This window comes from Drosophila yakuba, chromosome 2R (assembly GCF_016746365.2).
Source record: "Drosophila yakuba strain Tai18E2 chromosome 2R, Prin_Dyak_Tai18E2_2.1, whole genome shotgun sequence".
NCBI lineage: Eukaryota > Metazoa > Arthropoda > Insecta > Diptera > Drosophilidae > Drosophila > Drosophila yakuba.
The window spans coordinates 11,329,084-11,350,736 of NC_052528.2; the positions used below are offsets into that span (position 1 = coordinate 11,329,084).

General features: G+C 47.8%; 6 protein-coding genes and 1 long non-coding RNA gene across 12 annotated transcripts; 3 read left to right on the top strand and 4 right to left on the bottom strand.

Moving 5' to 3' along the window:
• The first annotated feature begins 135 nt into the window (after positions 1 to 135).
• On the top strand, positions 136 to 3,755 carry LOC6530147 (protein HID1). The gene is made up of 3 exons (XM_015197114.3): positions 136 to 187; positions 267 to 1,602; positions 1,665 to 3,755. The coding sequence occupies exons 2-3, from the start codon at positions 360 to 362 to the stop codon at positions 2,933 to 2,935; spliced, it is 2,514 nt and encodes an 837-aa protein (XP_015052600.1). The 5' UTR covers positions 136 to 187; positions 267 to 359; the 3' UTR covers positions 2,936 to 3,755.
• A 10-nt stretch (positions 3,756 to 3,765) lies between these two features.
• On the bottom strand, positions 3,766 to 5,071 carry LOC6530148 (translation initiation factor IF-3). The gene is made up of 2 exons (XM_002091054.4): positions 4,656 to 5,071; positions 3,766 to 4,594 (listed from the first exon to the last, which is right to left on the bottom strand). Exons 1-2 carry the CDS (start codon positions 4,961 to 4,963, stop codon positions 4,204 to 4,206), a joined length of 699 nt encoding a protein of 232 aa, XP_002091090.1. The 5' UTR covers positions 4,964 to 5,071; the 3' UTR covers positions 3,766 to 4,203.
• Positions 5,072 to 5,159: 88 nt separating this feature from the next.
• On the top strand, positions 5,160 to 5,758 carry LOC120321228. 2 transcript variants are annotated; one of them, XR_005560815.2, is made up of 2 exons: positions 5,160 to 5,399; positions 5,449 to 5,758. It is a non-coding gene; the product is annotated as an uncharacterized LOC120321228 (long non-coding RNA). The 2 variants fall into 2 exon arrangements; XR_005560816.2 differs by having other exon boundaries at positions 5,459 to 5,758.
• Positions 5,759 to 6,307: 549 nt separating this feature from the next.
• LOC6530149 (spondin-1) lies at positions 6,308 to 10,347 on the bottom strand. The gene is made up of 6 exons (XM_002091055.4): positions 10,092 to 10,347; positions 9,445 to 9,839; positions 9,173 to 9,385; positions 8,850 to 9,104; positions 8,616 to 8,787; positions 6,308 to 8,563 (listed from the first exon to the last, which is right to left on the bottom strand). The coding sequence occupies exons 1-6, from the start codon at positions 10,282 to 10,284 to the stop codon at positions 7,287 to 7,289; spliced, it is 2,505 nt and encodes an 834-aa protein (XP_002091091.1). The 5' UTR covers positions 10,285 to 10,347; the 3' UTR covers positions 6,308 to 7,286.
• Positions 10,348 to 10,638: 291 nt separating this feature from the next.
• Positions 10,639 to 13,956, bottom strand: LOC6530150 (spondin-1). The gene is made up of 6 exons (XM_002091056.4): positions 13,535 to 13,956; positions 13,090 to 13,481; positions 12,820 to 13,032; positions 12,508 to 12,765; positions 12,293 to 12,458; positions 10,639 to 12,237 (listed from the first exon to the last, which is right to left on the bottom strand). The coding sequence occupies exons 1-6, from the start codon at positions 13,698 to 13,700 to the stop codon at positions 10,856 to 10,858; spliced, it is 2,577 nt and encodes an 858-aa protein (XP_002091092.3). The 5' UTR covers positions 13,701 to 13,956; the 3' UTR covers positions 10,639 to 10,855.
• Positions 13,957 to 14,093: 137 nt separating this feature from the next.
• LOC6530151 (spondin-1) lies at positions 14,094 to 17,890 on the bottom strand. The gene is made up of 7 exons (XM_002091057.4): positions 17,874 to 17,890; positions 16,954 to 17,153; positions 16,486 to 16,874; positions 15,967 to 16,428; positions 15,730 to 15,901; positions 15,544 to 15,665; positions 14,094 to 15,486 (listed from the first exon to the last, which is right to left on the bottom strand). Exons 2-7 carry the CDS (start codon positions 17,129 to 17,131, stop codon positions 14,188 to 14,190), a joined length of 2,622 nt encoding a protein of 873 aa, XP_002091093.1. The 5' UTR covers positions 17,132 to 17,153; positions 17,874 to 17,890; the 3' UTR covers positions 14,094 to 14,187.
• Positions 17,891 to 18,200: 310 nt separating this feature from the next.
• Positions 18,201 to 21,636, top strand: LOC6530152 (girdin). Of its 5 annotated transcripts, none has more exons than XM_015197116.3 (11): positions 18,201 to 18,367; positions 18,430 to 18,497; positions 18,572 to 18,884; positions 18,949 to 19,197; positions 19,259 to 19,419; positions 19,484 to 19,866; positions 19,936 to 20,265; positions 20,332 to 20,566; positions 20,625 to 20,827; positions 20,906 to 20,982; positions 21,048 to 21,154. In XM_015197116.3, exons 1-10 carry the CDS (start codon positions 18,349 to 18,351, stop codon positions 20,940 to 20,942), a joined length of 1,998 nt encoding a protein of 665 aa, XP_015052602.1. In that variant the 5' UTR covers positions 18,201 to 18,348; the 3' UTR covers positions 20,943 to 20,982; positions 21,048 to 21,154. The 5 variants fall into 5 exon arrangements, with proteins under 5 accessions (XP_015052602.1, XP_015052601.1, XP_002091094.1 ...); XM_015197115.3 differs by having other exon boundaries at positions 20,906 to 20,978; positions 21,048 to 21,139; XM_002091058.4 differs by lacking the exon at positions 20,906 to 20,982 and having other exon boundaries at positions 21,048 to 21,636.
• The last annotated feature ends 17 nt before the right edge of the window (positions 21,637 to 21,653 follow it).

A 21,653-nucleotide genomic window follows, 5' to 3' on the forward strand; every position in this document is an offset into this window, starting at 1 on the left:
AATAAAATACAGTTGCAAACTCATGAAATATATGAACTTGTTTTTCAAATAAAATATGTTTCAAGTACTTAAATCGATTTAAAAACTCGTTATTGAAATATGAAGACCAAAAGAGGTGAAAAAAGCAATCACGCACCCATCTCTATTCGTGAGCGTCTAACCCACCTCTAAGTTACACTGGCAATTGGTGCGTAGGCGAATTTCTAATTGGAATTGTTCGAATTTTGAAAAAGAATCGCATTAAATGCAAAGCACTCTTTTTCCAGACTACTGCAGAAACTTGCATTGAGGCGACCGAGCACGGGGCAGGTGGATTTACAGGACTCAGCGATACCAAAGCAGCCCACAGGCCGAACAATATGGGAAACACGGACTCCAAGTTGAACTTTCGCAAGGCGATTGTGCAGCTGACGCAAAAGAACCAAAAGATCGACCCCAGCGACGAGCAGTTCTGGGAGCAGTTCTGGCAGGGCCACCAGACGACCCTGGAGGATGTGTTCGCGCTGGTCACCTCAAGCGAGATTCGCCAGATCCGCAACGAAAATCCAGCAAACCTGGCCACCTTATGCTACAAGGCGGTGGAGAAGCTCGCCCAGGCGGTGGACAGCAGTTGTCGCACTCAGGCGGAGCAACAGTGCGTCCTGAACTGTGTCCGCCTGCTGGTCCGGTGTCTGCCCTACATATTTGAGGACGAAAAGTGGCGTGACTTCTTCTGGAGCAGCCTGCCGTCGCAGGATAAGACCATGCCGCTGGCTCAGTCACTGCTTAATGCCACCTGCGACCTGCTGTTCTGTCCCGACTTCACAGTTACGGCCACGCGCCGTACCGGTCCGGAGAAGGCCGAGGAGCTGGCGAACATCGATAGTTGCGAGTACATTTGGGAGGCGGGCGTGGGATTCGCCCAGTCACCGCCCCACAACGCCCACATGGAGCGCAGACGCACGGAGTTGCTGAAGCTATTGCTCACCTGCTTCTCGGAGCCCATGTACAGATCGCCCCAGCAGTCCGAGGAGCCCAACAAGTGGATAGCATACTTCACCTCGGCCGACAATCGCCATGCCCTGCCCCTGTTCACCTCGTTTCTGAACACCGTGTGCTCCTACGATCCTGTGGGCTTCGGTGTGCCCTACAATCACCTGCTGTTTGCAGATACCACGGAGCCACTGGTGGAAGCGTGCCTTCAACTGCTTATTGTCACCTTGGATCACGACATGGTGGTGCAGCAGCAACTTACACAGCCCGGACAGGCGTCCTACGACGAGGGCAATTGCGGCGACAACTTGTTCATCAACTATCTGTCGAGAGTTCACCGGGATGAGGATTTTCACTTTGTGCTCAAGGGCATCACCAGGCTGTTAAACAACCCACTTGTCCAGAACTATTTGCCCAATTCCACAAAGCGACTGCATTGCCACCAGGAGCTGCTTATTTTGTTCTGGAAAATATGCGACTACAACAAAAAGTTTCTGTATTTTGTGCTGAAGAGCTCCGATGTTCTGGATATCCTGATTCCTATATTGTATCACCTAAACTACTCCCGAGCGGATCAATCCCGAGTGGGCTTGATGCATATTGGAGTGTTCATACTGTTGCTCCTATCGGGTGAGTCATATGTGTAATTTTGTGCGTGAAATGAGTACACTTCAACGAATGTTTATTGATAGGTGAGCGAAACTTTGGGGTTCGCCTTAACAAAGCTTACTCCGCAACGGTACCCATGGACATACCTGTGTTTACTGGAACCCATGCGGACTTGCTCATCACAGTGTTCCACAAAATAATAGCCACTGGCCACCAGAGGCTGCAGCCGCTTTTCGATTGTCTGCTGACCATTCTGGTCAATGTCTCTCCATACCTGAAAACCCTCTCGATGGTGGCTAGTGTGAAGATGTTGCATCTCCTAGAAGCCTTTAGCACTCCCTGGTTCCTGCTTTCGGCACCCAGCAATCATCATTTGGTGTTTTTCCTGCTGGAGATCTTCAATAACATTATACAGTATCAATTCGATGGTAACTCGAATCTAGTCTACACCATTATTCGAAAGCGTCATGTGTTCCACGCCATGGCGAACCTCCCTACCGATATGGCGGGCATAGCAAAGTGCCTGAGTGGCCGTAAATCAGGTGGAAAGTTCAACTTGCCGCGAGTACCGCAGAGGAGAACGGCAGCTGTGTCCCAGGAGCTGCCCTCGGCTCATGTGCCAGAGGAGTACAACGAAGAAGACGAGGATGAGGACGAGGAGGAGACAGTTAATGAAGAGCCCAAGGCGGAAGAGGATCTCGAATCTGAGACAGAGTCTCATGAGCGATCTCAGGCAGGGGAGCTGCAGGCGGACATTCTTACAGCGCAGCCAGCCGAGCCAGGAACACTGAAAACGTCCTTGCTGGACACCCCGGGCATTAGTCAGATGACGGAGCGGGAGCAGGCTCATCCAAATGACAAGCCACAGGTGGAGGATTCTACGGACATTGTGCCCTACGACAGGTCAGCCGCATCGACGCCCACTGACGAGCGCAAGTCCACCTCACCCACTGAACTGTCCCGTTTGTCGGTGGCCCATAGAGCCAGTATTCGCATGGTGCCTGGCGAGAGCGATCGTTGGACGCCCACGCCCGAGTGGATCGTCTCCTGGCGCTCCAAGCTGCCACTGCAGACCATCATGCGCCTGCTTCAGGTCCTGGTACCCCAGGTGGAGAAGATCTGCATTGACAAAGGACTGACCGACGAGTCGGAGATCCTCAAGTTTCTGCAGCACGGCACTTTAGTGGGCCTCCTCCCCGTGCCGCATCCCATCCTCATCCGGAAGTATCAGGCCAATGCGGGAACAACAGCATGGTTCCGCACCTATATCTGGGGTGTCATCTATCTGCGCAACGTAGAACCCGCCATCTGGTACGACACGGAGGTCAAGCTCTTCGAGATTCAGCGCGTCTAGGTTAGTATGTGAGTGGATACACAGCCACGCAGCAGCGGCCAGTAGCTTACACGCTTTGGCATTTACTGTAGTTAATTTATTTAGTACATATTTCATTCCAAATGTCCTTGTGGAAAATCAGAGTGTAATAACTACCTTTTCCATATGTTTGCGTATCGGCACCACAAAAATGAGGCTTATCAGTTACGATGTGGCGTGAGTTCAATTCAACACATTTGTTATCGGCTTTTATCATTGATATTTAATTGCTTTCCTAATGTATTAATTTGAAGAGTTTTTTGAAAACAGTATAAGCACAAAGTGTTTTTATTTTAGTTAAAGGCTAAATAATTAAACAACTCATGTTTTTGTAGTCTGTGACAGAAAATGTTCCTTGTGCCGTATTTTGATTACATGGCTTTATTTATTTATATTTTAAACAATTTGAATGTTTCCTGTTTTCACTTATGAATTTTAAGGATTCACTGCTATATTCGTAAGCTTTTGCTGCTGATAACCTTTTAATCAATTTTATTAAATTACTTTCGCTCAGCCACTCTATAAACGATTTGCTTTATCTAAATTATTTTGTAGCTACTCCTATAGACACCATTAAAAGCTTTACGTTCTCTTGTAATAACTAGGAAACATTAGTTGAGTCTAGTTAACTGCTTCGTAACTTTAATTATATCTAGATATTAATTATAGAACCGAGAAAGTGTAATAATTTACTGTCTACGTGTGCTTATAAACAATATACACAAACTCAAACTAATCTTATGACAACTATACAAGTCAGTTTATAAAAATCGTGTACGAAATAAACCAGAACCCAATAGAATAAATATTGGTTTTCATGTCATAAATCGAATAGCATCTTATATTTTCATGGCGAGTAATTTAAAAAAATGGTGAGTTGAAGGGCAAAATGACAGTTACTAAAAAACAGTTTAATATTAATATTATTCGCTTTTACATTCTTGTAGCTTGTGATCACGGTAGACAGAAAGAACATCATCCTTTCTTTTCCGCTTCTTCAGTCGGTCTTCTTGCTCTCGTTTCTCCAATAGTTTCACCAAATGCTGATGCCAGTAGAAGTATTTAAAAAAAAATAACAGAAGCAGTGCCGAAGTGGTGACAATGGATGCGGCACTGATCTCGACGGGCCTCTCGCGTTCCTCTTTCACTCTCTCCGAGAATTGGCGGGTGGATATTCTAAGGCCGAAATTGGGTTTGCTCGCTGACACAGTGTGCTGATCCTTGAGCACCCAAGGCAGCAGCGGTAGTTGTCACGACTGGGTTGGGTTGGGAGTGGATGAGGATGGGGCTACTGGTGGCGGAGCTACTGGAATAATAGTGAATTTGATGAACGCGCTCTTGCTGCGCCTCTGCACTATTCTGCCAATTAATTGTGGTTCCTTAATGGTCTGTTCGATGGCTTTTACTATGCGCTCGGCGCTGCTCTCGTCCGATCCACTGGCATTGCCCTGTATGAGGATGCGAACCTCGTGGCGCTTGGCCAGCCACTTGACAATATTCTTGAGTCTGGAGGAGAGATCGTGCTCCGTGATGCGCGCACCAATGGTTAGGGATTTCTCCGTTTTCTTTTCCCTAACTTTTTCGCTGGCTGATCTCGACTGCTCCGCATCATCCGACAGCATTTCAGCTGCAGTGATTAGTCTGCAAGGTATAGCAACATTATACCAATGACAACGACTCGATGATCTACATATATACCCACTTGAACATGGCCCTTCCCGTTTTGGCATCTGCTTGCTCCAAGCGCAACAGGTGCAGCTCCCGTCGTTTGGCCAGCTTCTGGGCCTCCTCCAACGTGGTGATGCTCATCGACTGGTTCTGTTGGATAAGGGTGATTTTCTGGACACTTGCCTTCGGACTCCGGGTGTCTCTGGTTCTACTTTCTCCTGGGCTTCCACCCACCGGCTTTTGATTCTGGGCCAAATTCCAGTGGATGGACAAAGGACGCAGGTGTTGCTGCTGAATCGCTGCTGCTGCAGCATGGTTTAGCATCAATCTTATGCGCTGCATGTTCGTCTTTGAAATATGTTTATGTTCGATATCCTTTGGTTATTTCCGATTTTCTTTTGCTTGTGCAATTTTTTGTCTAAGAGTTGTCAAGCTATGTGAAGCAGTATTTTCTTTATCTCTGGCGGAAAGTATCAGCTGACTGCTGGAGTTATCGATAGCTCAAGCCGCCGATAACCATAGAATTAAAAGAGAAATTGATTTAAAAGAGAATTGTTTTATTTCAAACGGATTAGGTGACAAAACAGCCAGGTTCAGACCAATTCATAAAATTTCTTCAAAATATAAGATCTTTACCTACAAAAAAAGCGATAATAACAATGAAATTCGATTGCTCGCGTGACACTTAAAATTTAAAATTTTTAAGATTAGGTGCTTAAGAAGCCGAGCTTTGGAATCGACTTCAGTTCAAAGAAGAGCCTTCACGATGAAACTACAAGTGAGCAAATTATTTTGTTAAAACAATTCAAGCATTAAAAAAATTCAAGCATTCTTTAGTTGTTCCTCCTTACCTTATTGGTTTGCTGTTTGGTCAGCAATGCCTATGCATATGGATATGGATATGGATATGGATACCCCGTTTTTTGGTGTACAATTTATTATTGGAGAGAACAGGATAATTGCTGTGTTGCATCACTTATACCTCTAAGTTATCCTTGCCGAATTGTAAAAAGAGAAGCACTATGTGGAAGCTTTTTCCAATATGGTTGAAAAAATATGGATATACAGAAAATGTAAATCGGAACATTTTAAAATTAGTAACCAGAATATAACATGTCGTTATTGTGTTCTAAGCAATTGTTGTGCAGTATAAAACATGTGAAAGTGGGTGCCTGAAAAATCGTTTTTGCGGGGAGTGTTACTTAAATATTTTAACTTTGCTCTATGAAGACCCGTGCCAAACTCTTCTGGAGTTGTCCACATATGTAACTTGGATTCCACTTCTCGACGGTCATATAACCCTCAACGCCATAGGATTGATGTGAACAACTCTAGCGTCATCTTTCGTAAAACGCTAATAATATAAAAAGTTTTAGGTTGAGAGAAAAGTTTCCTTAGAAACAGACATGGTTGGATCGAATTGGTCGTATAAGTTAAGCGAATAATGAGTTGAGAGGAAAAAAGTCAAAACTTTCTAGTTTACGCGGACTTTTTCTGCTGCTGAGCTTATCAGCGACCGGAACTCACAACCAGCAAAAATTTCATAGTTAGGTGCAAAAAAGCTCACCGAATGAGTAGAAATCATTATCAATAAAACAGTTTCGAGCTCTAGTAGTTCTATACGGACGATCAAGTACATATACATAGATACTTTACGGGCTCAGAAGTTTAGCTCTCTTTAATAAATTTCATTCAATTGACTGGGAAATTTATTCAGTGAAATTGAAAATAATAAGATAGAAACAATACTAATAAAATAGTGGTGTACTATCGGCAATGCTGACCATTTCGTTTTCATTTGCACGTTTTAAGTTTTTAATTTGAAAACTTAGTAAAAAATGTCCCTTTGCAAAATCATGGTTTTCTATAAAAATCATGGGGCCTTTAAATATAGGATAAAAAAGGATAACATTTAAGGTGAATAAAAAACCCTGCATGTAAGGGTAATATTAGTACGAGTTGTGGAGGCTATACTAAATTCGTTGAAAAGCTTGCACAGGTTGAAGGAAGCGTTTCCGACCATATAAAGTATATATATGGACGCCTTGATCTCGGGAAGTTGTGATTAAGCATGCAGATTCCAGATACATAAAGGGTCATTCTTACAATGTTCAAAAAATGTTTTAATTTTTTAGCCATTAGCCGAGTAAAGGGTATCTGATAGACGAGGAGCCAGACTACGATGTTTGTCGACCTCAGAAATGACATTAAAATTAAGGATCTAGTTGCGTATGGATACATTGTACATATATGTATGATTTAATATAAATAAATTATTATTTTGGCGTATTGCTTATACATGAACAGAAGTTGCACTGCCCATTTGTATACCTTTTACTTGCACAGTAAGAGGGCATATTAGATTCCTTGAAAAATATGTAACAAGTGGGGGGTGATATATTTTTGATCAGGATTTGTGCGTTTGTCTGTTTGTCTTAATTTTGGAAACTATAAGTGTTTGAAAATTAATATTAAGCATCTGGTGACCAGACTTGAGAAAAACTTTTATACACATTTGGCGTATGTACATGTGATCAAATATTACGTTTAAACGTGGCATGCAAATGAGTTAACATCCTCATGTAACACAACGAATGTAAATTGAGCGCATAGCTTATTTAAGTGGTAAGGGTTTGAAATATCCGGTTAGTAACTAAATGTAGCATTAATCTCTAGTTCGATGTCTATAATCGCCATAGTTGCGTCTGCGGCTTGATGCACCCTTTTCCTCCCGAGCCCGCTGCTCTGCCCGCCAAATGGCTCGGAAATTATCGCATTGGGGTGAATTGGCGTGCTCCTGCTGCAGTGCAGCCATTTCTGGTTCACGGCACTTCTCGCAATCCTCCCACCGCCTAAACTTGTTCACATTCCGATCGCAACGGTCCGCGGCATACAGCATGCACTCGTTCGCACAGAAGTTGTAGAACCAGAACTGACCCGTAATAGTTTGATCGTGGCAACGTGGCTGAGCCGTCTGAACCATTTGGAAGCAGCGGTGGGACAGCGAGGAGTCCACATCTCCTCCAGGTGAGTACTTGTCCTGACTGCCAAAGTAGTTCGTCCTTTGCCAAGGTTCCCTTGGCGAAACCTTTTCGGGGGCCTCTTCAATGGAGCCGTATTTGTTGGAGGGCCTTTGACGCTGCCAGGGAGCTCGTTCCACATCCTCCAAGCGAGGAACATCGGAACGTGGCCAGGTGGGTCGTTCAAATCTTTCTGATTGCTGACGGACACCGTCGTAGTTTGAGGGCCTTAGCGACGGATCATCCCTACCCAAATTTGACTGCCTGTTCAAGGCCCAGTTGCCAGTGTTACCCTTAAGATTGCCCACTTCAAATCCACCAACTGCTCCATTTCGTGAGTCATCGTAGTCCCCGAAGTTTTCTGCCTCTGGTTCAGGTTGTGGTCCATACATATTATCTCCAATGCGTCCTTGAGATGAACCATACGGATTATTCATGTCATCGCCGTAGGATCCTGGTATGCTACCAAGACAGGCTCGGCCGGAGCATTTTCTCGTTTCCTGCAGCTCCATGCGATGCACACCCTGGCATTCCAATTCTGCTTGAGGATTAAGGTACTGCCTCTGGCGCATCTCGTAACCATCCCCACAGGTAACACTACATGGGCTCCAGCTGCCCCAGGAACTCAATTGGCATTCGGCACGGATTTGTTGTGGCGATTGATAGCCATTCCTCCTGGGGTCTGGCTCCAGGTCCTCAAATTCCTCGGGCTCCCGCATGAGATTATTTTGACCACACATCTCGCCCTGGCACTCGCGCTCCTCATACTGCGGCACATTGCAATTGTAGACCTTGGCGAGCTCCGGTTGCTTGTAGACACGTCTTCTATACTGCATGCCGACCCCGCATTTGGAGGAGCAGTCGCTCCAACCGGACCAGGGATGGGTGAAACATTCACGGGGCACATCGGGATCGTTGTTGGCTGGGAAAGTGATATGGTTTGTTAAGGTCTTCCCAACTAAAAGCCATCTTACAGTCCTCATCTGCACATCTTCTCTCGTAGATTCGCTGCCGCTTCACCCTCAGAATGGCCATGGGTTTCATGGGAGTTCCGGATTCATCATAGAAAGGAGAGCGCGGATCGTTGGGAAAGTCGGAACGCATGCGTCTAATGACATCTGGCGGAACCTGCGGCTGATCGGATGACTGTCAAATTAAAGGTGAGTTTTGTTGTTCTACGGTGCAATTTCATTTTCATTTCCAATTACCGTATAGCTGGGACCCGAATCTGTGCCCACATCCCACGGGTAAAGGTTGATGACTTTTTCCTCCATCCACGTGCAGTTGCGCAGGCACAGTTCCAATCCAGTGACGCCCACAATCCAATCCGGCGAGGGTTCTATCTTCGAGGCAAAGGACACCATGTGGTGAATGGGATCTACTCGCACCGAGGCCATCGTCTTGCTGCTCATGTTGGGGTACGATGGACCCCGTGCCTTGATAATCGTCCGTATTTTCTGATCCTGTAAAAAGGGAGAAAAACCTGTAACATAGAGTACTTCATTTCAGCCTTTTTCCTTCGTGGAGTCACCCGAAAATTGGTGCTGAACTCTCTTTCCAGTAGACGCGAACTGCAATGTTCCGCATATTCCTTTAAAGCTAAGCTGGCCAGTGCACCGGATTCCCAGAAACGATAGTCTGAGCTGTGGGCGGCTCCCAGAAGCTCACAGAAACGAGTCTCCCAGCCTCGAGCAGGAAAGTCCTTGGGATGCAGGTTCCTGGACCACACGCCTTCAAATATAAGCTTATGGAGGGAAGATTGGAGAAGATAATTGAGGCTTTGGCAATTCCATACGGGCTCACCTCATAACGCGCCTCATCGCATGCACAGCAGGGAACATCCACTGCCGGAGCAGTTGGCTGGCTCTCCACATCATCGGTGGACTCCTCGCAGATGCGTTTTGTCAATCCGCCATCATCCATGTGCCACACTTCCCGATGCTGCTGAACTGTAGCCCGGATCAGGATGCAGCCACTGCCCGGCTCACTGGGCGCCACCCAGGTCAAGTGCATGTGCGTCTTGGAGTTCGTGTTGGTGTTCTCCACCATGTTGATGCAATTGGGACTGAACCGGGTCTCAATCACGTCGCTTAGCTCAAAACGACCCAAGTCGTCGTTGTAGCTGAAGTCACCATTCTCGTTTTCCAGAGCCATGATAAAGCTGATGTAGCGGTGGCCATTGAAGGCATTAAGGGAGACTAAAAAGAGAAAAGTCGAGTCGAGACGAGTTGAGTTGAGTCGAGTCTCAGAACATAGAACAATCAAAGCCGGGCCCTTATCGGCGACCTTGAATTGAAACGAATTTGCAAAGTTTCGTGATAAGCCCCTCTTTTGTTTACCAAACAATAAACATTGTGCGAATTCCGCCTTAGAATAATCCGAAAGGCCTATGCCCGCCACAATCACCCACGAAGTTCAAGCGCAAGGCCAGTGAACCCATCCACACTTACCGTTGTATTCCTGGCCGAGAATGTACGTTTCCGGATTACCGGACACGCTTATCACAAAGTTCTCATCCACCGGGGATTTGGGAGAGCCCGTGTTCGCCGGGCGGCGCGTGCAGATCAGGGAGCTGACTCCTCCAATCACCAGGGCCCCAAGCAGCAGAAGCTCCACGAGAGGAGCAGCACTTGACCACCACATGCTTTACTATGGAAGAGCGTAGTTACCATATAGAACCATTCGACGCGAGCGACTGTTGCAAACTGAGCGAAGATTCCGAGCAATTAGCTTACCAGAAGGCGAGAAGAGAGGTTTCGGAGCCGACAAACCCTCCGATAAGACAGAGCGTATTGTTTTTCTGACCCACTGATTCAAATAGTCTGTCGCAGCTCTTATCGGTCGAAGATGCAGGAAAGCAGGAAAGCAGAATTCAGCTCTTAAAGACCGACTCAGAGCGAATTCAACCCATAAGATCTCTTGGAATGAAATTGCATTAACAAATATTTTGCATCCACTGACAGATACCCTTAATGCAATAATGCACGAAACATGGAGTAAAGTTAATCATAGTAATACAATAACTTAATTTTTATTCTCTTCTACTTTATATATTTGTAATGCTTTAAATGGTTCAGCCGCCATAGCGACCGCGTCTGGATGAGTCGTATCTGCTCCTGGTCTGAGACATGGGTTCTCCAATGTCGCCTGCTTCTCTTGTTTGGTCATCGGATCTACTTCCTGCCAGATCATAGGACCTTCCTACCGGACCTTCCTACCTTCCTCTAAATAAGTCAGAGGACCAATTCTCTGGTTGGCCATAGGATCCACTTCCTGTTTGCTTATAGGAATTACCAGCTGCTTGATTATACGATCTACCAATTGTTTGATCATAAGATATACTTCCTTTTTGATCATACGGTCTACTTTCTGTTCGATCATAAGTTGTTCCACCCGTTTGATCGTAGGGTCTAGCTCCCGTTGGCGTTTGGTCATAGGATCGACCTCCGTACAAATCCATGGCATCGTTTTCGGTTCGCTCCATGTTTATTTGGGGCTGCAGACAGGTGCCCTCGCAGGCCGCCAGGGTGCGGAATCGGTTTCTATTCTGATCACAGTTGTCCGTGGTGAAGATCTTGCACTCGTGATCTTCGTGGTCGTAGAACCAGTAATTGCTCTCCACTATCGGCTTGGCGAAACAGCGACGCGTCGAGGCATATGGCTTTTCAAAGCAATAGTCTTGAATCACATTATAGTTGCCGTTGCCATTATCGTTGCTGGTGCCCTCCACATCCTCCTGCTGACTGGGATATCGACCTTCATAGGGAGAGCGAGGTGTGACGCTAGGAGTATTGTAATCACTGTAGGGGTCCTTATTGTTATAGCCCGGATTAAAGTCATTGAAACCGGGTCTATTGCCCACAAGCTTGTCATTGCTGTAGCTATTTGTCGGAGGAAACGTCTTGCCATAACCACCCAAGTTGTCTGATGGGTTATAACCAGGTCGCTGTGGATTTTCTATCTGATCGAACGGTAAGTTTGGGGACTCCTGCGCGTTATCTCTGGGGCTGGAAGGAGATTTATCTTTCCACATATTGTAGGGTCTTCTATTCCACGCCTGGTTGCTCCAAGATGGACTTTTACCCATATAACCGCCCTGATCAGCCTCGCCGAACACATCTGGTTCCGGTAAGCCATCGAGTTCGCCATTATCCGGAATGGTGCCACCACAATCAGCTCCATTGCACTCTCGAGTTTCCTCGAGCGGTATACGCATCACGGACAAACAGCGCTGCCTGGCCTGCGGATTGTAATAGTTCCGGGTGCGAGTGGAGGATCCTCTGCCGCATGTCTTTGAACACGGTGACCACTCGCCCCAGTTGCTCAGCTGGCACTCGGCCATTGAGGCACCACCTGGTGGATTTTCCATGCCCAGACCAGGCTCCTCTCCTTCCACTTCCTCCTCCGCTGCCCCGCACTGGGTTCCCTGGCATTGGCGGAACTCCTCCAAGCGCCTATCGCAGTTGAAGTTGGCGGCTAGATTGGGATTCTTAAAGCTGCGCTGACGTTGGGAGTAGCCCTGACCACATCGCGAGCTGCAGTTGGACCATTCGTTCCAAGGGTGTACGGCACACTCCAGCGGTCCTTCCTGGGGAACTAACGCGAAAGATCACCAACGGTACTTACTAGGATTACCATAACACTCACTTACCCTCTTCGCACTCCCTAATGTACAGTTTCTTACGGGTCAAGTAGAGCGTGGCCAAGGGTTTCATTGGGGCACCGGTGTCGTCGTAAAATGGCGAGCGATGGTCGCTGGGATACGACGATGTTATACGGCGCACCACATCCGGTGGCACTTGCGGCTCATCTGAGGACTTCATAAGGCGATAAATATATAGTTCATACTGAGCTATTTTCAACTACCATGTACGAAGGCCCCGAATCGGTGCCGATGTCCCAGGGATACAAATTCAACACCTTTCGCTCCAGCCAAGTACAGTTGCTCAGGCAAAGCTCCAGTCCAGCTACGCCCAGTATCCAATCGGGTGAAGGATCTATCTTGGCAGCCAGCGAGATCTGATGATGCACAGGGTCCAGACGAGCATTGGCCAAGGTTGTGCCAAATGTTCTCAGTCGATGGGGAATGCCAGGAGCCTTTATAATGGTCCTTACCTCGCCATTCTGTGAGAAACTTCAGGATGAAGCGAGTTTGTAGTGAGCTAATTGGATACCAACCTGAGTGTTCTCCCTGATCTCGTTCTCCAGGGTACGTGTCGCCCCGTGCTCGGCCATCTCCTTCATGCCCCGGCTAGCTCTTCCTCCGTAGGCCCAGTAGCGATAGCTGTGGCTATGCGAAGCACCAATGACCTCACCCAAGCGTGTGCGCCAGTCCTCAGCGGGAAAGTCTTTCCAGTGCGTGTTCCTCGCCCACTTTCGCTCCAGAACGATCTAAGAGATTCGTCACTTTATATACAATATCACCCAGGGCTGAGGAGATGTTACAACCTCATATTTCGCTTCATCGCAGGCACAGCAATTTTCCAGGGGTGGCGTTAAGCTGTTTAGTTCGTCGATTTCCTCGGGACAAATCCGCTTGGTCAGGAAGCCATCGTCCAGAAACCACACATCTCGATGTTGCACCACACCAGCCTTGATCAATACACATCCGCTGTCCGGATGACGCGGCGCTATCCAGGATACCGCGATGTAGATCTTAGCATTAGTGTTTGTGTTCTCCACCATGTTCTCACAACTGGTACTGAATCGGGTGTCTGCTACTCCCACCAGTTCAAAGTGACCGGTCATATCCTGACCACTGAAGGCAGCCGACGGATCCTCGGCCTCGACAACCAAGGTGAAGCTCACGAATTTCATGTTTATGGGGCAGGATAACGAAACTTTTAATGATAAATGCTGAAGTGAGATCTTCAAGACCATTCGAGTCTCTCACCATTGTACTGATGCTCCGGCACATAGGTCTCTGGATTGCCGTCGATCAGGATCTTGAAGTTATCATCCACAGGCGATCGTGGGCCACTGGCTCCCTGGGGTATCCGATTGCAGACTCCCCTAACCTCGGAGGACAGCAAAATGAGGACCAAGATATGGCAGAGCATCTCTTCTCAATCTTAAAGATCCGTACTGGGTGGAGGCTCAACGACGACTGACCAAAGTTGGTGGGTAGCCGTCTCCATTAATTGAAGAGCATTTTCAATTTATCAATTATCCCTTAAATGGCGCTCTCGGCGTCGACAGCTTATGGCATCTTGATTGAGTTGCCATCAATTAGGAATGGTTTGTTTTTATGGCAAGCTCTTCAATTGGTGAATGGCGCCCGGGTTCTTTGAACTTGCAACCCGGCGAAAATCACTCGTAAACTCGCCACAGTTTTTCAATAGATCTGGGCCAAGGTTAAACTGAATCGGAATTGGAATTACCACGCGAACACAATTCTGTTTTATTTTTTAAAAATTCATTTTTAATCTGTGGCGGGGAAAACTAGAGGTAGGTAGTCCAGAAAGTTTCATATATTTAATGACATCCATTGGTAATGATTACATAGTTGGATAATAACTAATACTTGTAGCAGCTATGTATGTATGTTTACCACCGCTCCGGATCATCGTTGCTGGTCAGGAGGCACGGCATCATCACGCACTTTTCCATGCGGACGCGATCCTTGCACTTGAAACTCAGATCGGTGTTCATTAGGGTTCTGGTGCGCTGGCGAACGGCATTGTCGCCACAGGTGGCTGTGCACGGTGTCCAGGCGGACCACTCCGAGTAGCGACACTCGTCCTGCGGCTCCGGTTGCGGAGCTCTCACCACATGCCGCCGTTCTCCGAATCCCCGACCACTGATGGAGTACATGTCATCACACCGCTGGTAGCAGCGATCCAAACGGACCAGGTGCTTGGGACACGGCTTTCCGCCGTACTTCGGAGTACGGAGCACGCGACGCGTTCGCAACTGGAAGCCATCGCCGCAGGAGGCGTTACAACTGTGGGAAACCCAGTCGGAGACCTGGCAATCAATGGCTGGAATGCCATCGTGCTGGAGCTCCTGTTTGTGGCGCGGCAGCCGACATGTCTCCTCGCACTCCTCCTTCGACTTGAATTTGTTGCGATTTGTATCGCAACGGTCCGACCAATAGATGGCACACTGGTCACTCACATGGTCGTAGTACCAGAAGTTGGCCACATCGTTATCCCGACAAGGACTGTCGGTCAGCTGGTCGTAGCAGAAGCCGGGAACAATGGTATCGCAGCTGGGATTGGTGCAGTTCACCTCCTCGTGCAGCTTGATGTGTCGACAGGGATCCTGCCCATCATCATTGGGATCAGTTACTCCATACACCTGGTTGTTATTCCACACCTTGCGAATGCGTTGCCGCTTTCCCTGTCCACCGCAGGGCCCCATGCACGGCGAGAAATCCGACCAGGGAGTGACCCCGCAAACCGGTGGTATGTAGTCCTCTCGATGCTGACTGTAACTCTCGAAGTTGCGGAATATGGAGCGTTTCTCAGCGGATCCACCTCCGTCGCCGCCGTCCTGTTCCTCCTCCGGCTCTCCAGCACCACCTTCGTTCTCAATGTCGCCACCGCATTCCATTGCCTCGCAGATTTTGGTCTCATGCAGTCGCACCTTGCTTGCCTTCTGACACTTCTTCTTGGCCTTCTTGTTAAGATAATGGCGGGATCGGGTCATCTCGCCAGTACCACAGGTCACGGTGCAGGAAGACCATTCCGACCAGTCAGACAAACCGCACTGCGGATCGTCACTGCTGCCTGGAGGAGGTGCCACCTCCGGCTCGCCGCCTTCAGCTGTCTCCTCATTGAAGCCTGCGCACTTGTGTCCCACGCAGTTCTTCTCCTCCCGCAGGGCGTTGTTGCAACGATGACGCTAAGGTGTCAGGTTGGCATAAGTAACAATCTATATTCTATATTACGCTTTAATTACCGAGGCCAGTGCTGGGTTCTTGAACTCTCGGATCCTGTACTGCTTGCCGGGACCGCACTTTGTGGTGCATTCATCCCACCTGGACCACGAGTTTGTGGCACACTCTGCTGGTACCTGTTCCGCTACAGGATTACCGTATATAGTATATATATTCGAAACAAAAATGCTTGGTTACATTTCACTTACAATCGGAGGACTCGCAGTTTTTCTCGTAGAGTCGTCTTCGATTGATGTGCAAGGTGGCCAGAGGTTTCATCTGGGCGCCAGTGGGATCATAAAAGGGGGAACGGGGATCGTTGGGGAAATTGGACTTGATGCGGCGAACAACATCTGGCGGCACCTGTGGCTGGTCAGCGGACTGCAAAATATTATTATTGCCTATTACCAACTATGAAGAAGACTAAATTGAGTAAATCATCTCACCATATAAGATGGCCCACTATCGGTGCCCGCATCCCAGGGATAGAGGTTGTGCACTTTGTTCTCCACCCAGGAACAGTTAGGCAGACACAGCTCCAGGCCGGAAACACCAACGATCCAGTCTGGCGAGGGATCCACCATTGAGACGAGGGAGATCAAATGGTGGTTGGAGTCCACGCGGAAAACGGCAAATGTTTTGCCCGTTACATTCGGATAGGCGATGCCCCTCGCCTTGATGATCGTGCGGATGTGTTCGCTCTGATCCTTCAGCTCACTCTCCAAGGTCCTTGTGGAACCATGCTCTGCCACCTCGCGCAGCCCCTCGCTGGCCAGCTCTCCATACTGCCAGAATCTGTAGTCCAGAGTGTGCGAAGCCCCAATGATGTCGCTGAATCTGGTGCGCCAGCTATTTGCTGGGAAATCCTTGGGATGTGTGTGACGCGACCACTTGCCTTCAAAGGTGAGCTATGGAAGAAAGTGAGGTTTTAATACCATATACCCGATAGTAAGAGAAAACCCCACCTCATATTTGGCCTCGTCGCAGGCACAGCAGGGATCCACGATGCTGGGCTGGGTGTCAATGTCGTCCACCTCCTCTTCGCACATTCGCTTGGTGAGGAAGCCGTCATCCATGAACCACACATCCCGATGCTGCATCACTGTCGCCCTCAACAGGATGCAGCCCTGTCCTGGACTGGAGGGAGCCACCCAGAACACATCCACGCGTGTCTTCACGTTCGTGTTGGTGTTCTCCACCAGATTTGGGCAGCGCGGACTGAAACGGGTCTCGGCGAGATCGGAGATCTCCCAGGTGCCCAAGGCATTGGGGTCACCATCGCCGTCACCACTCTCCAAGTCCAGGGCCAGCATAAAGCTTATGAAGGTCAGGCCCGAAAATGCACTGAGGCTTACTGAGGATAATTAGGGAATATAAACCAGAATCTAGAAATTTGTAAATTCAATTTAATGCAAAGCAGCTTTATCACTCACCATTATACCTTTGGCCGGGCACATAACTCTGCGTATTTCCGTTCACGGACAGCACATAGTTATCATCCACCGGTGACTTGGCTGCTGTGACTCCCGGTGGAACCCTACTGCAGCCCTCGATCCGGGGAATATATCTCGTGAGTGCCAGCACAATAGTAAAACATGCCAGAGCTTTCATTTCAAAGTGCTGCAATGCAAAACTGAGTCGGAATACAATGTTACAATCATTTAGTGCAGCCACGTGGTTGGGAAAAACTATTTCTGGCTACTTCTAATTGTCTTAATTATCCGCAGTGGTATCGAATGTCAATGGCAACCCATGGGCATTAACTTCCAGTTTCGAATTGAACTTGAATTCGTTCAATTAAATGACTTTGCGTAATGTCGCACACAGTGCATATTGCTATTTTCACAGACACTTTCCATTTCCTTTGAGATCCCAACTATGCCAGCTCAATTGCCATGCGGAACTTGAACTAGGCGGGCAGTTGGTTGTTTACCCCTTGAAAATCGGTTCGCATTGCGTATGTATATACTCGCATGTACATACATATATGTATATATACTATATAGACCGTCTACGTCACTGATTAAATTCAATTGAAAAACGCGCCGACTGTCTACAGCGAATTCGAGCAAAATAGCAGTCGCTAGAGGGTGACAAAACCCCATTTCCCATGGATTTAATCATTAAAGTCACTTTTGGGGCTTCACCTCAGCACTGCACTTGTATTGTAGAACCCACTTTCACCAGCACAGCAATTATGTTACTCCAGTTGACTTAGTTATTTCGAGATTATAATTCAGTAGCAAGGTATTTCGGATTGTTTTTGGAACTCTGGTCCCTGACTTTCAATAGATCGTAAATGAAACAATCTAGAAATTATGCTTTCAGAGGGAAATTCGAACTAAGAACTTACTCGCTGGGCGCACGAACAGCAACTGAATGCAAATTGGCCCGAGTCGATTATTGGATGGACGATGTGCATCATTCGGGACCGACGAATGGATGACATGTGGAACCTCAGAGAGGGCGAAACTGCGCTCTACTTTTCCTCCCATTTAGCTTAGTTTTCGTTTCTGCCAAAGATTCGCATTTGTTGATAGAAACCATTAGTGTTCATACGCTCATTCTAAACAAACAGCCCCCAAAACACCGGCTACACTGAAACTGACTTGTCGAAAACAAAATTTCGTTCGAAGTGTGCTTTGAGTTTGAATTCAGGTTACTTTCACGAAACAACACGTTGGATCGATCAGAAAGTATTTTTGTACCATTTACACTAGACGTAGTTCCACTTGAATTATTAAGAAATAAATTTTGTATATTGTTTTTTGTCTTTTTGATCAAATAAGTCGTTGATTTCCAAAACTTGAGCAATAAATAGCACCGTGATGCCGCATCCTGTTCGTGGTAAGTGCAGTTTTTCAAACGTCATACGAATGAGGGCTCCAAACATGCGTTATTCTGGCTAGGTAACAAAGCTTCCTTGCTGAGGGCAACTGGAAAGGTGGAAAAGCCAGCCCCTAGCACTGCCACTTGGGTGAGTGAAGGAAAGGGGGAGGGGGAGGGGCGTAGGGTTTTTCCCAAGGCATGAATACTTTTCATTTTTCCCAGGCCCGCACCACCACACATGGTGGTGTCTTCTCCACACCTCCTGTTCTCTATGGCGATGAGAGTTTGAGCAGAAGTTTCACGGCAAGTCGCATTCCAGTCAGCCGTAGAACGAGTCCACAAAAGTCGGTTGCCCAATCGCGAAACACTTCCCCGGCGCGGATTAATCCTGTGAAGAAAGCTATCCCGTGCATCAGTGCGTGTTCATTGCCAAATCGACGGGTCGAGCCGGAGCAAAAAGTGACCGAGAGCGATCGGAAATCTGTGGCTGATGAAGTGACTCCCAGGCGGAACGTGGTTCCAGCGCAGACATGCGGTGGGTATCCAATCCTCTCCTGGCCCCCAAAGCGTAGACCAATTCTTGGTGTTGCCGCCCACAGTGCCTAAGCAAATCCCAAATACTAATAAGAAATCGCATCGCCGGGTCCTGGAGCTGAACAAGGTCCGGGTCTTTGAGACGCAGAAACAGAAACTGGGGTGCTTGCAGTCAGAGTTTATGGAAAAGATCCGGTCCATGGGCCCAGAGCTCCGGAATCAAGGGGTCTTCAAGTTTGTGGCACTGGCCGTTAACGATGAATGCAAGGTCGTGGTCCAAAATGATGATCTGCTTCGATTGCCCAAGAATATTCGTAAGCTTTTTAGATTTACTGCTTCTATTAGCTCCACTTTCAATTGCATACTATTTTTTAGCCACCGAAAGTATTGGTGACTTGAAAAACCGATGTCGTGCGATTGTAGATCAGGGATTTTTGATGATCTACGACTATCTACCGAACATTCAGAGGGCTAAGACCGATTTCGAGGCTCGTGAGATGCGCGAGGAAATTCGATGCAAGTTAGCTGCGTTGCTGGTAAGATTTCTGCAACCAATATTATTGGTATTATCAAGCCGAAACTATTTTATTGTGCCATTAGGACCGAAAAATGAGTTCGGTTGTCGACGAGATCGACGAGTTGTGCGGTCCAGGCGCTAATAAGTCCGATTCACCCAACAAAACTCTGTACCGCGAGTTGGCTGATCTGCGATCCCAGAAGCAGGTAATGGAGAGTCGTTACTTTGACGCCAAGAAGGAGCACAATGACCAGATGAACCAATTGCGCACCGAGTACGACGCCAAGTTCGAACAGCAGCTGGGCAGCCGGGATCATGCCATCGCAGAGCTGAGGAAGAGCCTGCGGCAAAGCGAGGAAGTGGTCAGCGAGCAGTCCATGCGATTGGCCGAGAAAAATTCCAGGCTGGTGGCCGAGGATTGCACCATCGAGGGGCTGCGTTCCGAAGTATCCAAGCTGAAGAATGCGTATGTTAACTGCTCATCTCACTGTTTAAGGTTCTTAAAGCTCTTTATATGGCGATTTATCGTACTTAGAAATCAGCGGTTGATTCACCGCCTGGAAGAGGCGGATATGGGCCTGGAGCGTGCCCGTAATACCGTCGATAAGAATCTGGGACAGATCGCCTACCTGGAGGGAGAACTAACCGAGGCGCGGGAGCTCATCGTCCATCTGCAGAAGCGACCGGATGTCATGGACAAGGGCATTATGGAGAAGGACCTCATAATTGCCGATCTGAAGCTGCAGCTGCAGAATCTCGAGCAGCACAAGAATGTCCTGAACAAGCAGGTGGCCAATGCATTGAAGCAGCACGCCGACTTCGAAGAACTGAGTGCAAACTATAAGAACGCTGTAGGGCAGATAAGGTAACCAGTCTGCTCAACCTTTTTGTAAATTATGTTAATTAATTTATCTTTTGCTTCGATGACCAGCGATCTAAAGGAGGCTCTAAGTGCTACAAATGCCAAACTGGATCTTCAATCTAAAGTCGAGCAGCAGTTGCGGCAGGAGGTGTCCAAGATGCAACAGCAAACGGAGCTCGATCGCAAGCTGCTGGAAGCTCGCGGCGATTTGATCTCGACACTGCAGAAAAACGAACAGGATAACCGCTCCAAACTAGACCAAATGTACTATCAAGTTAGCGAGAAAGATACGCTGATCAATCAGGTCCGCCGAAAAAGGACTTGGCTAGCCCCGCTTATGCTTATCCCCTTTCCTCCTGCAGGTAAACAACCAGCTGAACTCGAAGGAGGAGGAGTTCCGGAATCTCTTCGGGACCCTCGCGCACAAACAGACGGAAGTGAGGAGGCAGGAGCACGTCATTAAATTGCTGAAGGAGCAGAATTCACGGGTATCCTTGTTGCGAGCCACTCAGGACGAGCGGAATGCCTCGATGGAGGAGGAAATCAAAAATCTTAAGAACACCCTGTAAGTTCATCACCCACACGAGTTTGAGTAAAAGTTCGCCAGCCTGCAATTACTTCACACACACAATCCCCCTGGCAGATATTCCATAACGTTAGGGCCATATACCGTGGAATGAAGACCCAGTTTCAACTGGCCCAGTTTCCAAGATATTGTGAGTAAGTGATAGCAATGCAGCGAACTTTTTACTTTTGAGAGTCAATAAAAATGAATACAATTTTAGCCGTGATTATGCCAGAGTAATTATTGGCAATAATGGTCAACATTTTTTTGAAGTTGTGCCAGCTGGCGAAATGGAGGGCATTAGAAGCAGTCGCCACCGCGAGCGAGTGGACTCTTCCAGCGAGTCTCTGCAGCATTCCAATTTGCAAGAGCAGGAGATGTCCAAACCACGTGCCCGCATCTTTGAGCCACTGCAACATCAGCTGTTTCCCCACGCGTCACCATGCCTCATTCCTCGGCGTAATTCTCCCCGGCATTTAATCCGCTCGCGCTATCAACTGCAACATCCGCGTATCCGTGCCTCGAGTCCTCAAAGAGATGCGAGTTCCCAAAGAGTAGCGAGTGCCCAAAGAGTAGCGAGTGCCCAACCACCCCAGCCTCCTCAGCGATTGCGACGACACCAGCGATCCCGAGACCAGCACTAAAGAACCAATTGGAATAACCAGAAGAACAGGAAACCCAACCGAATCCCAAAGGAGACCGCGCAGCATGGAAATTCTAAAGATGCACAACCAAATTTATTGTAACCGTTGGCCAATGGCACTATTTTTTGTACCCACACCCACAGTAGTAAGAAGTAATTCCAGAAATCTGGTTAAGTCTCGTT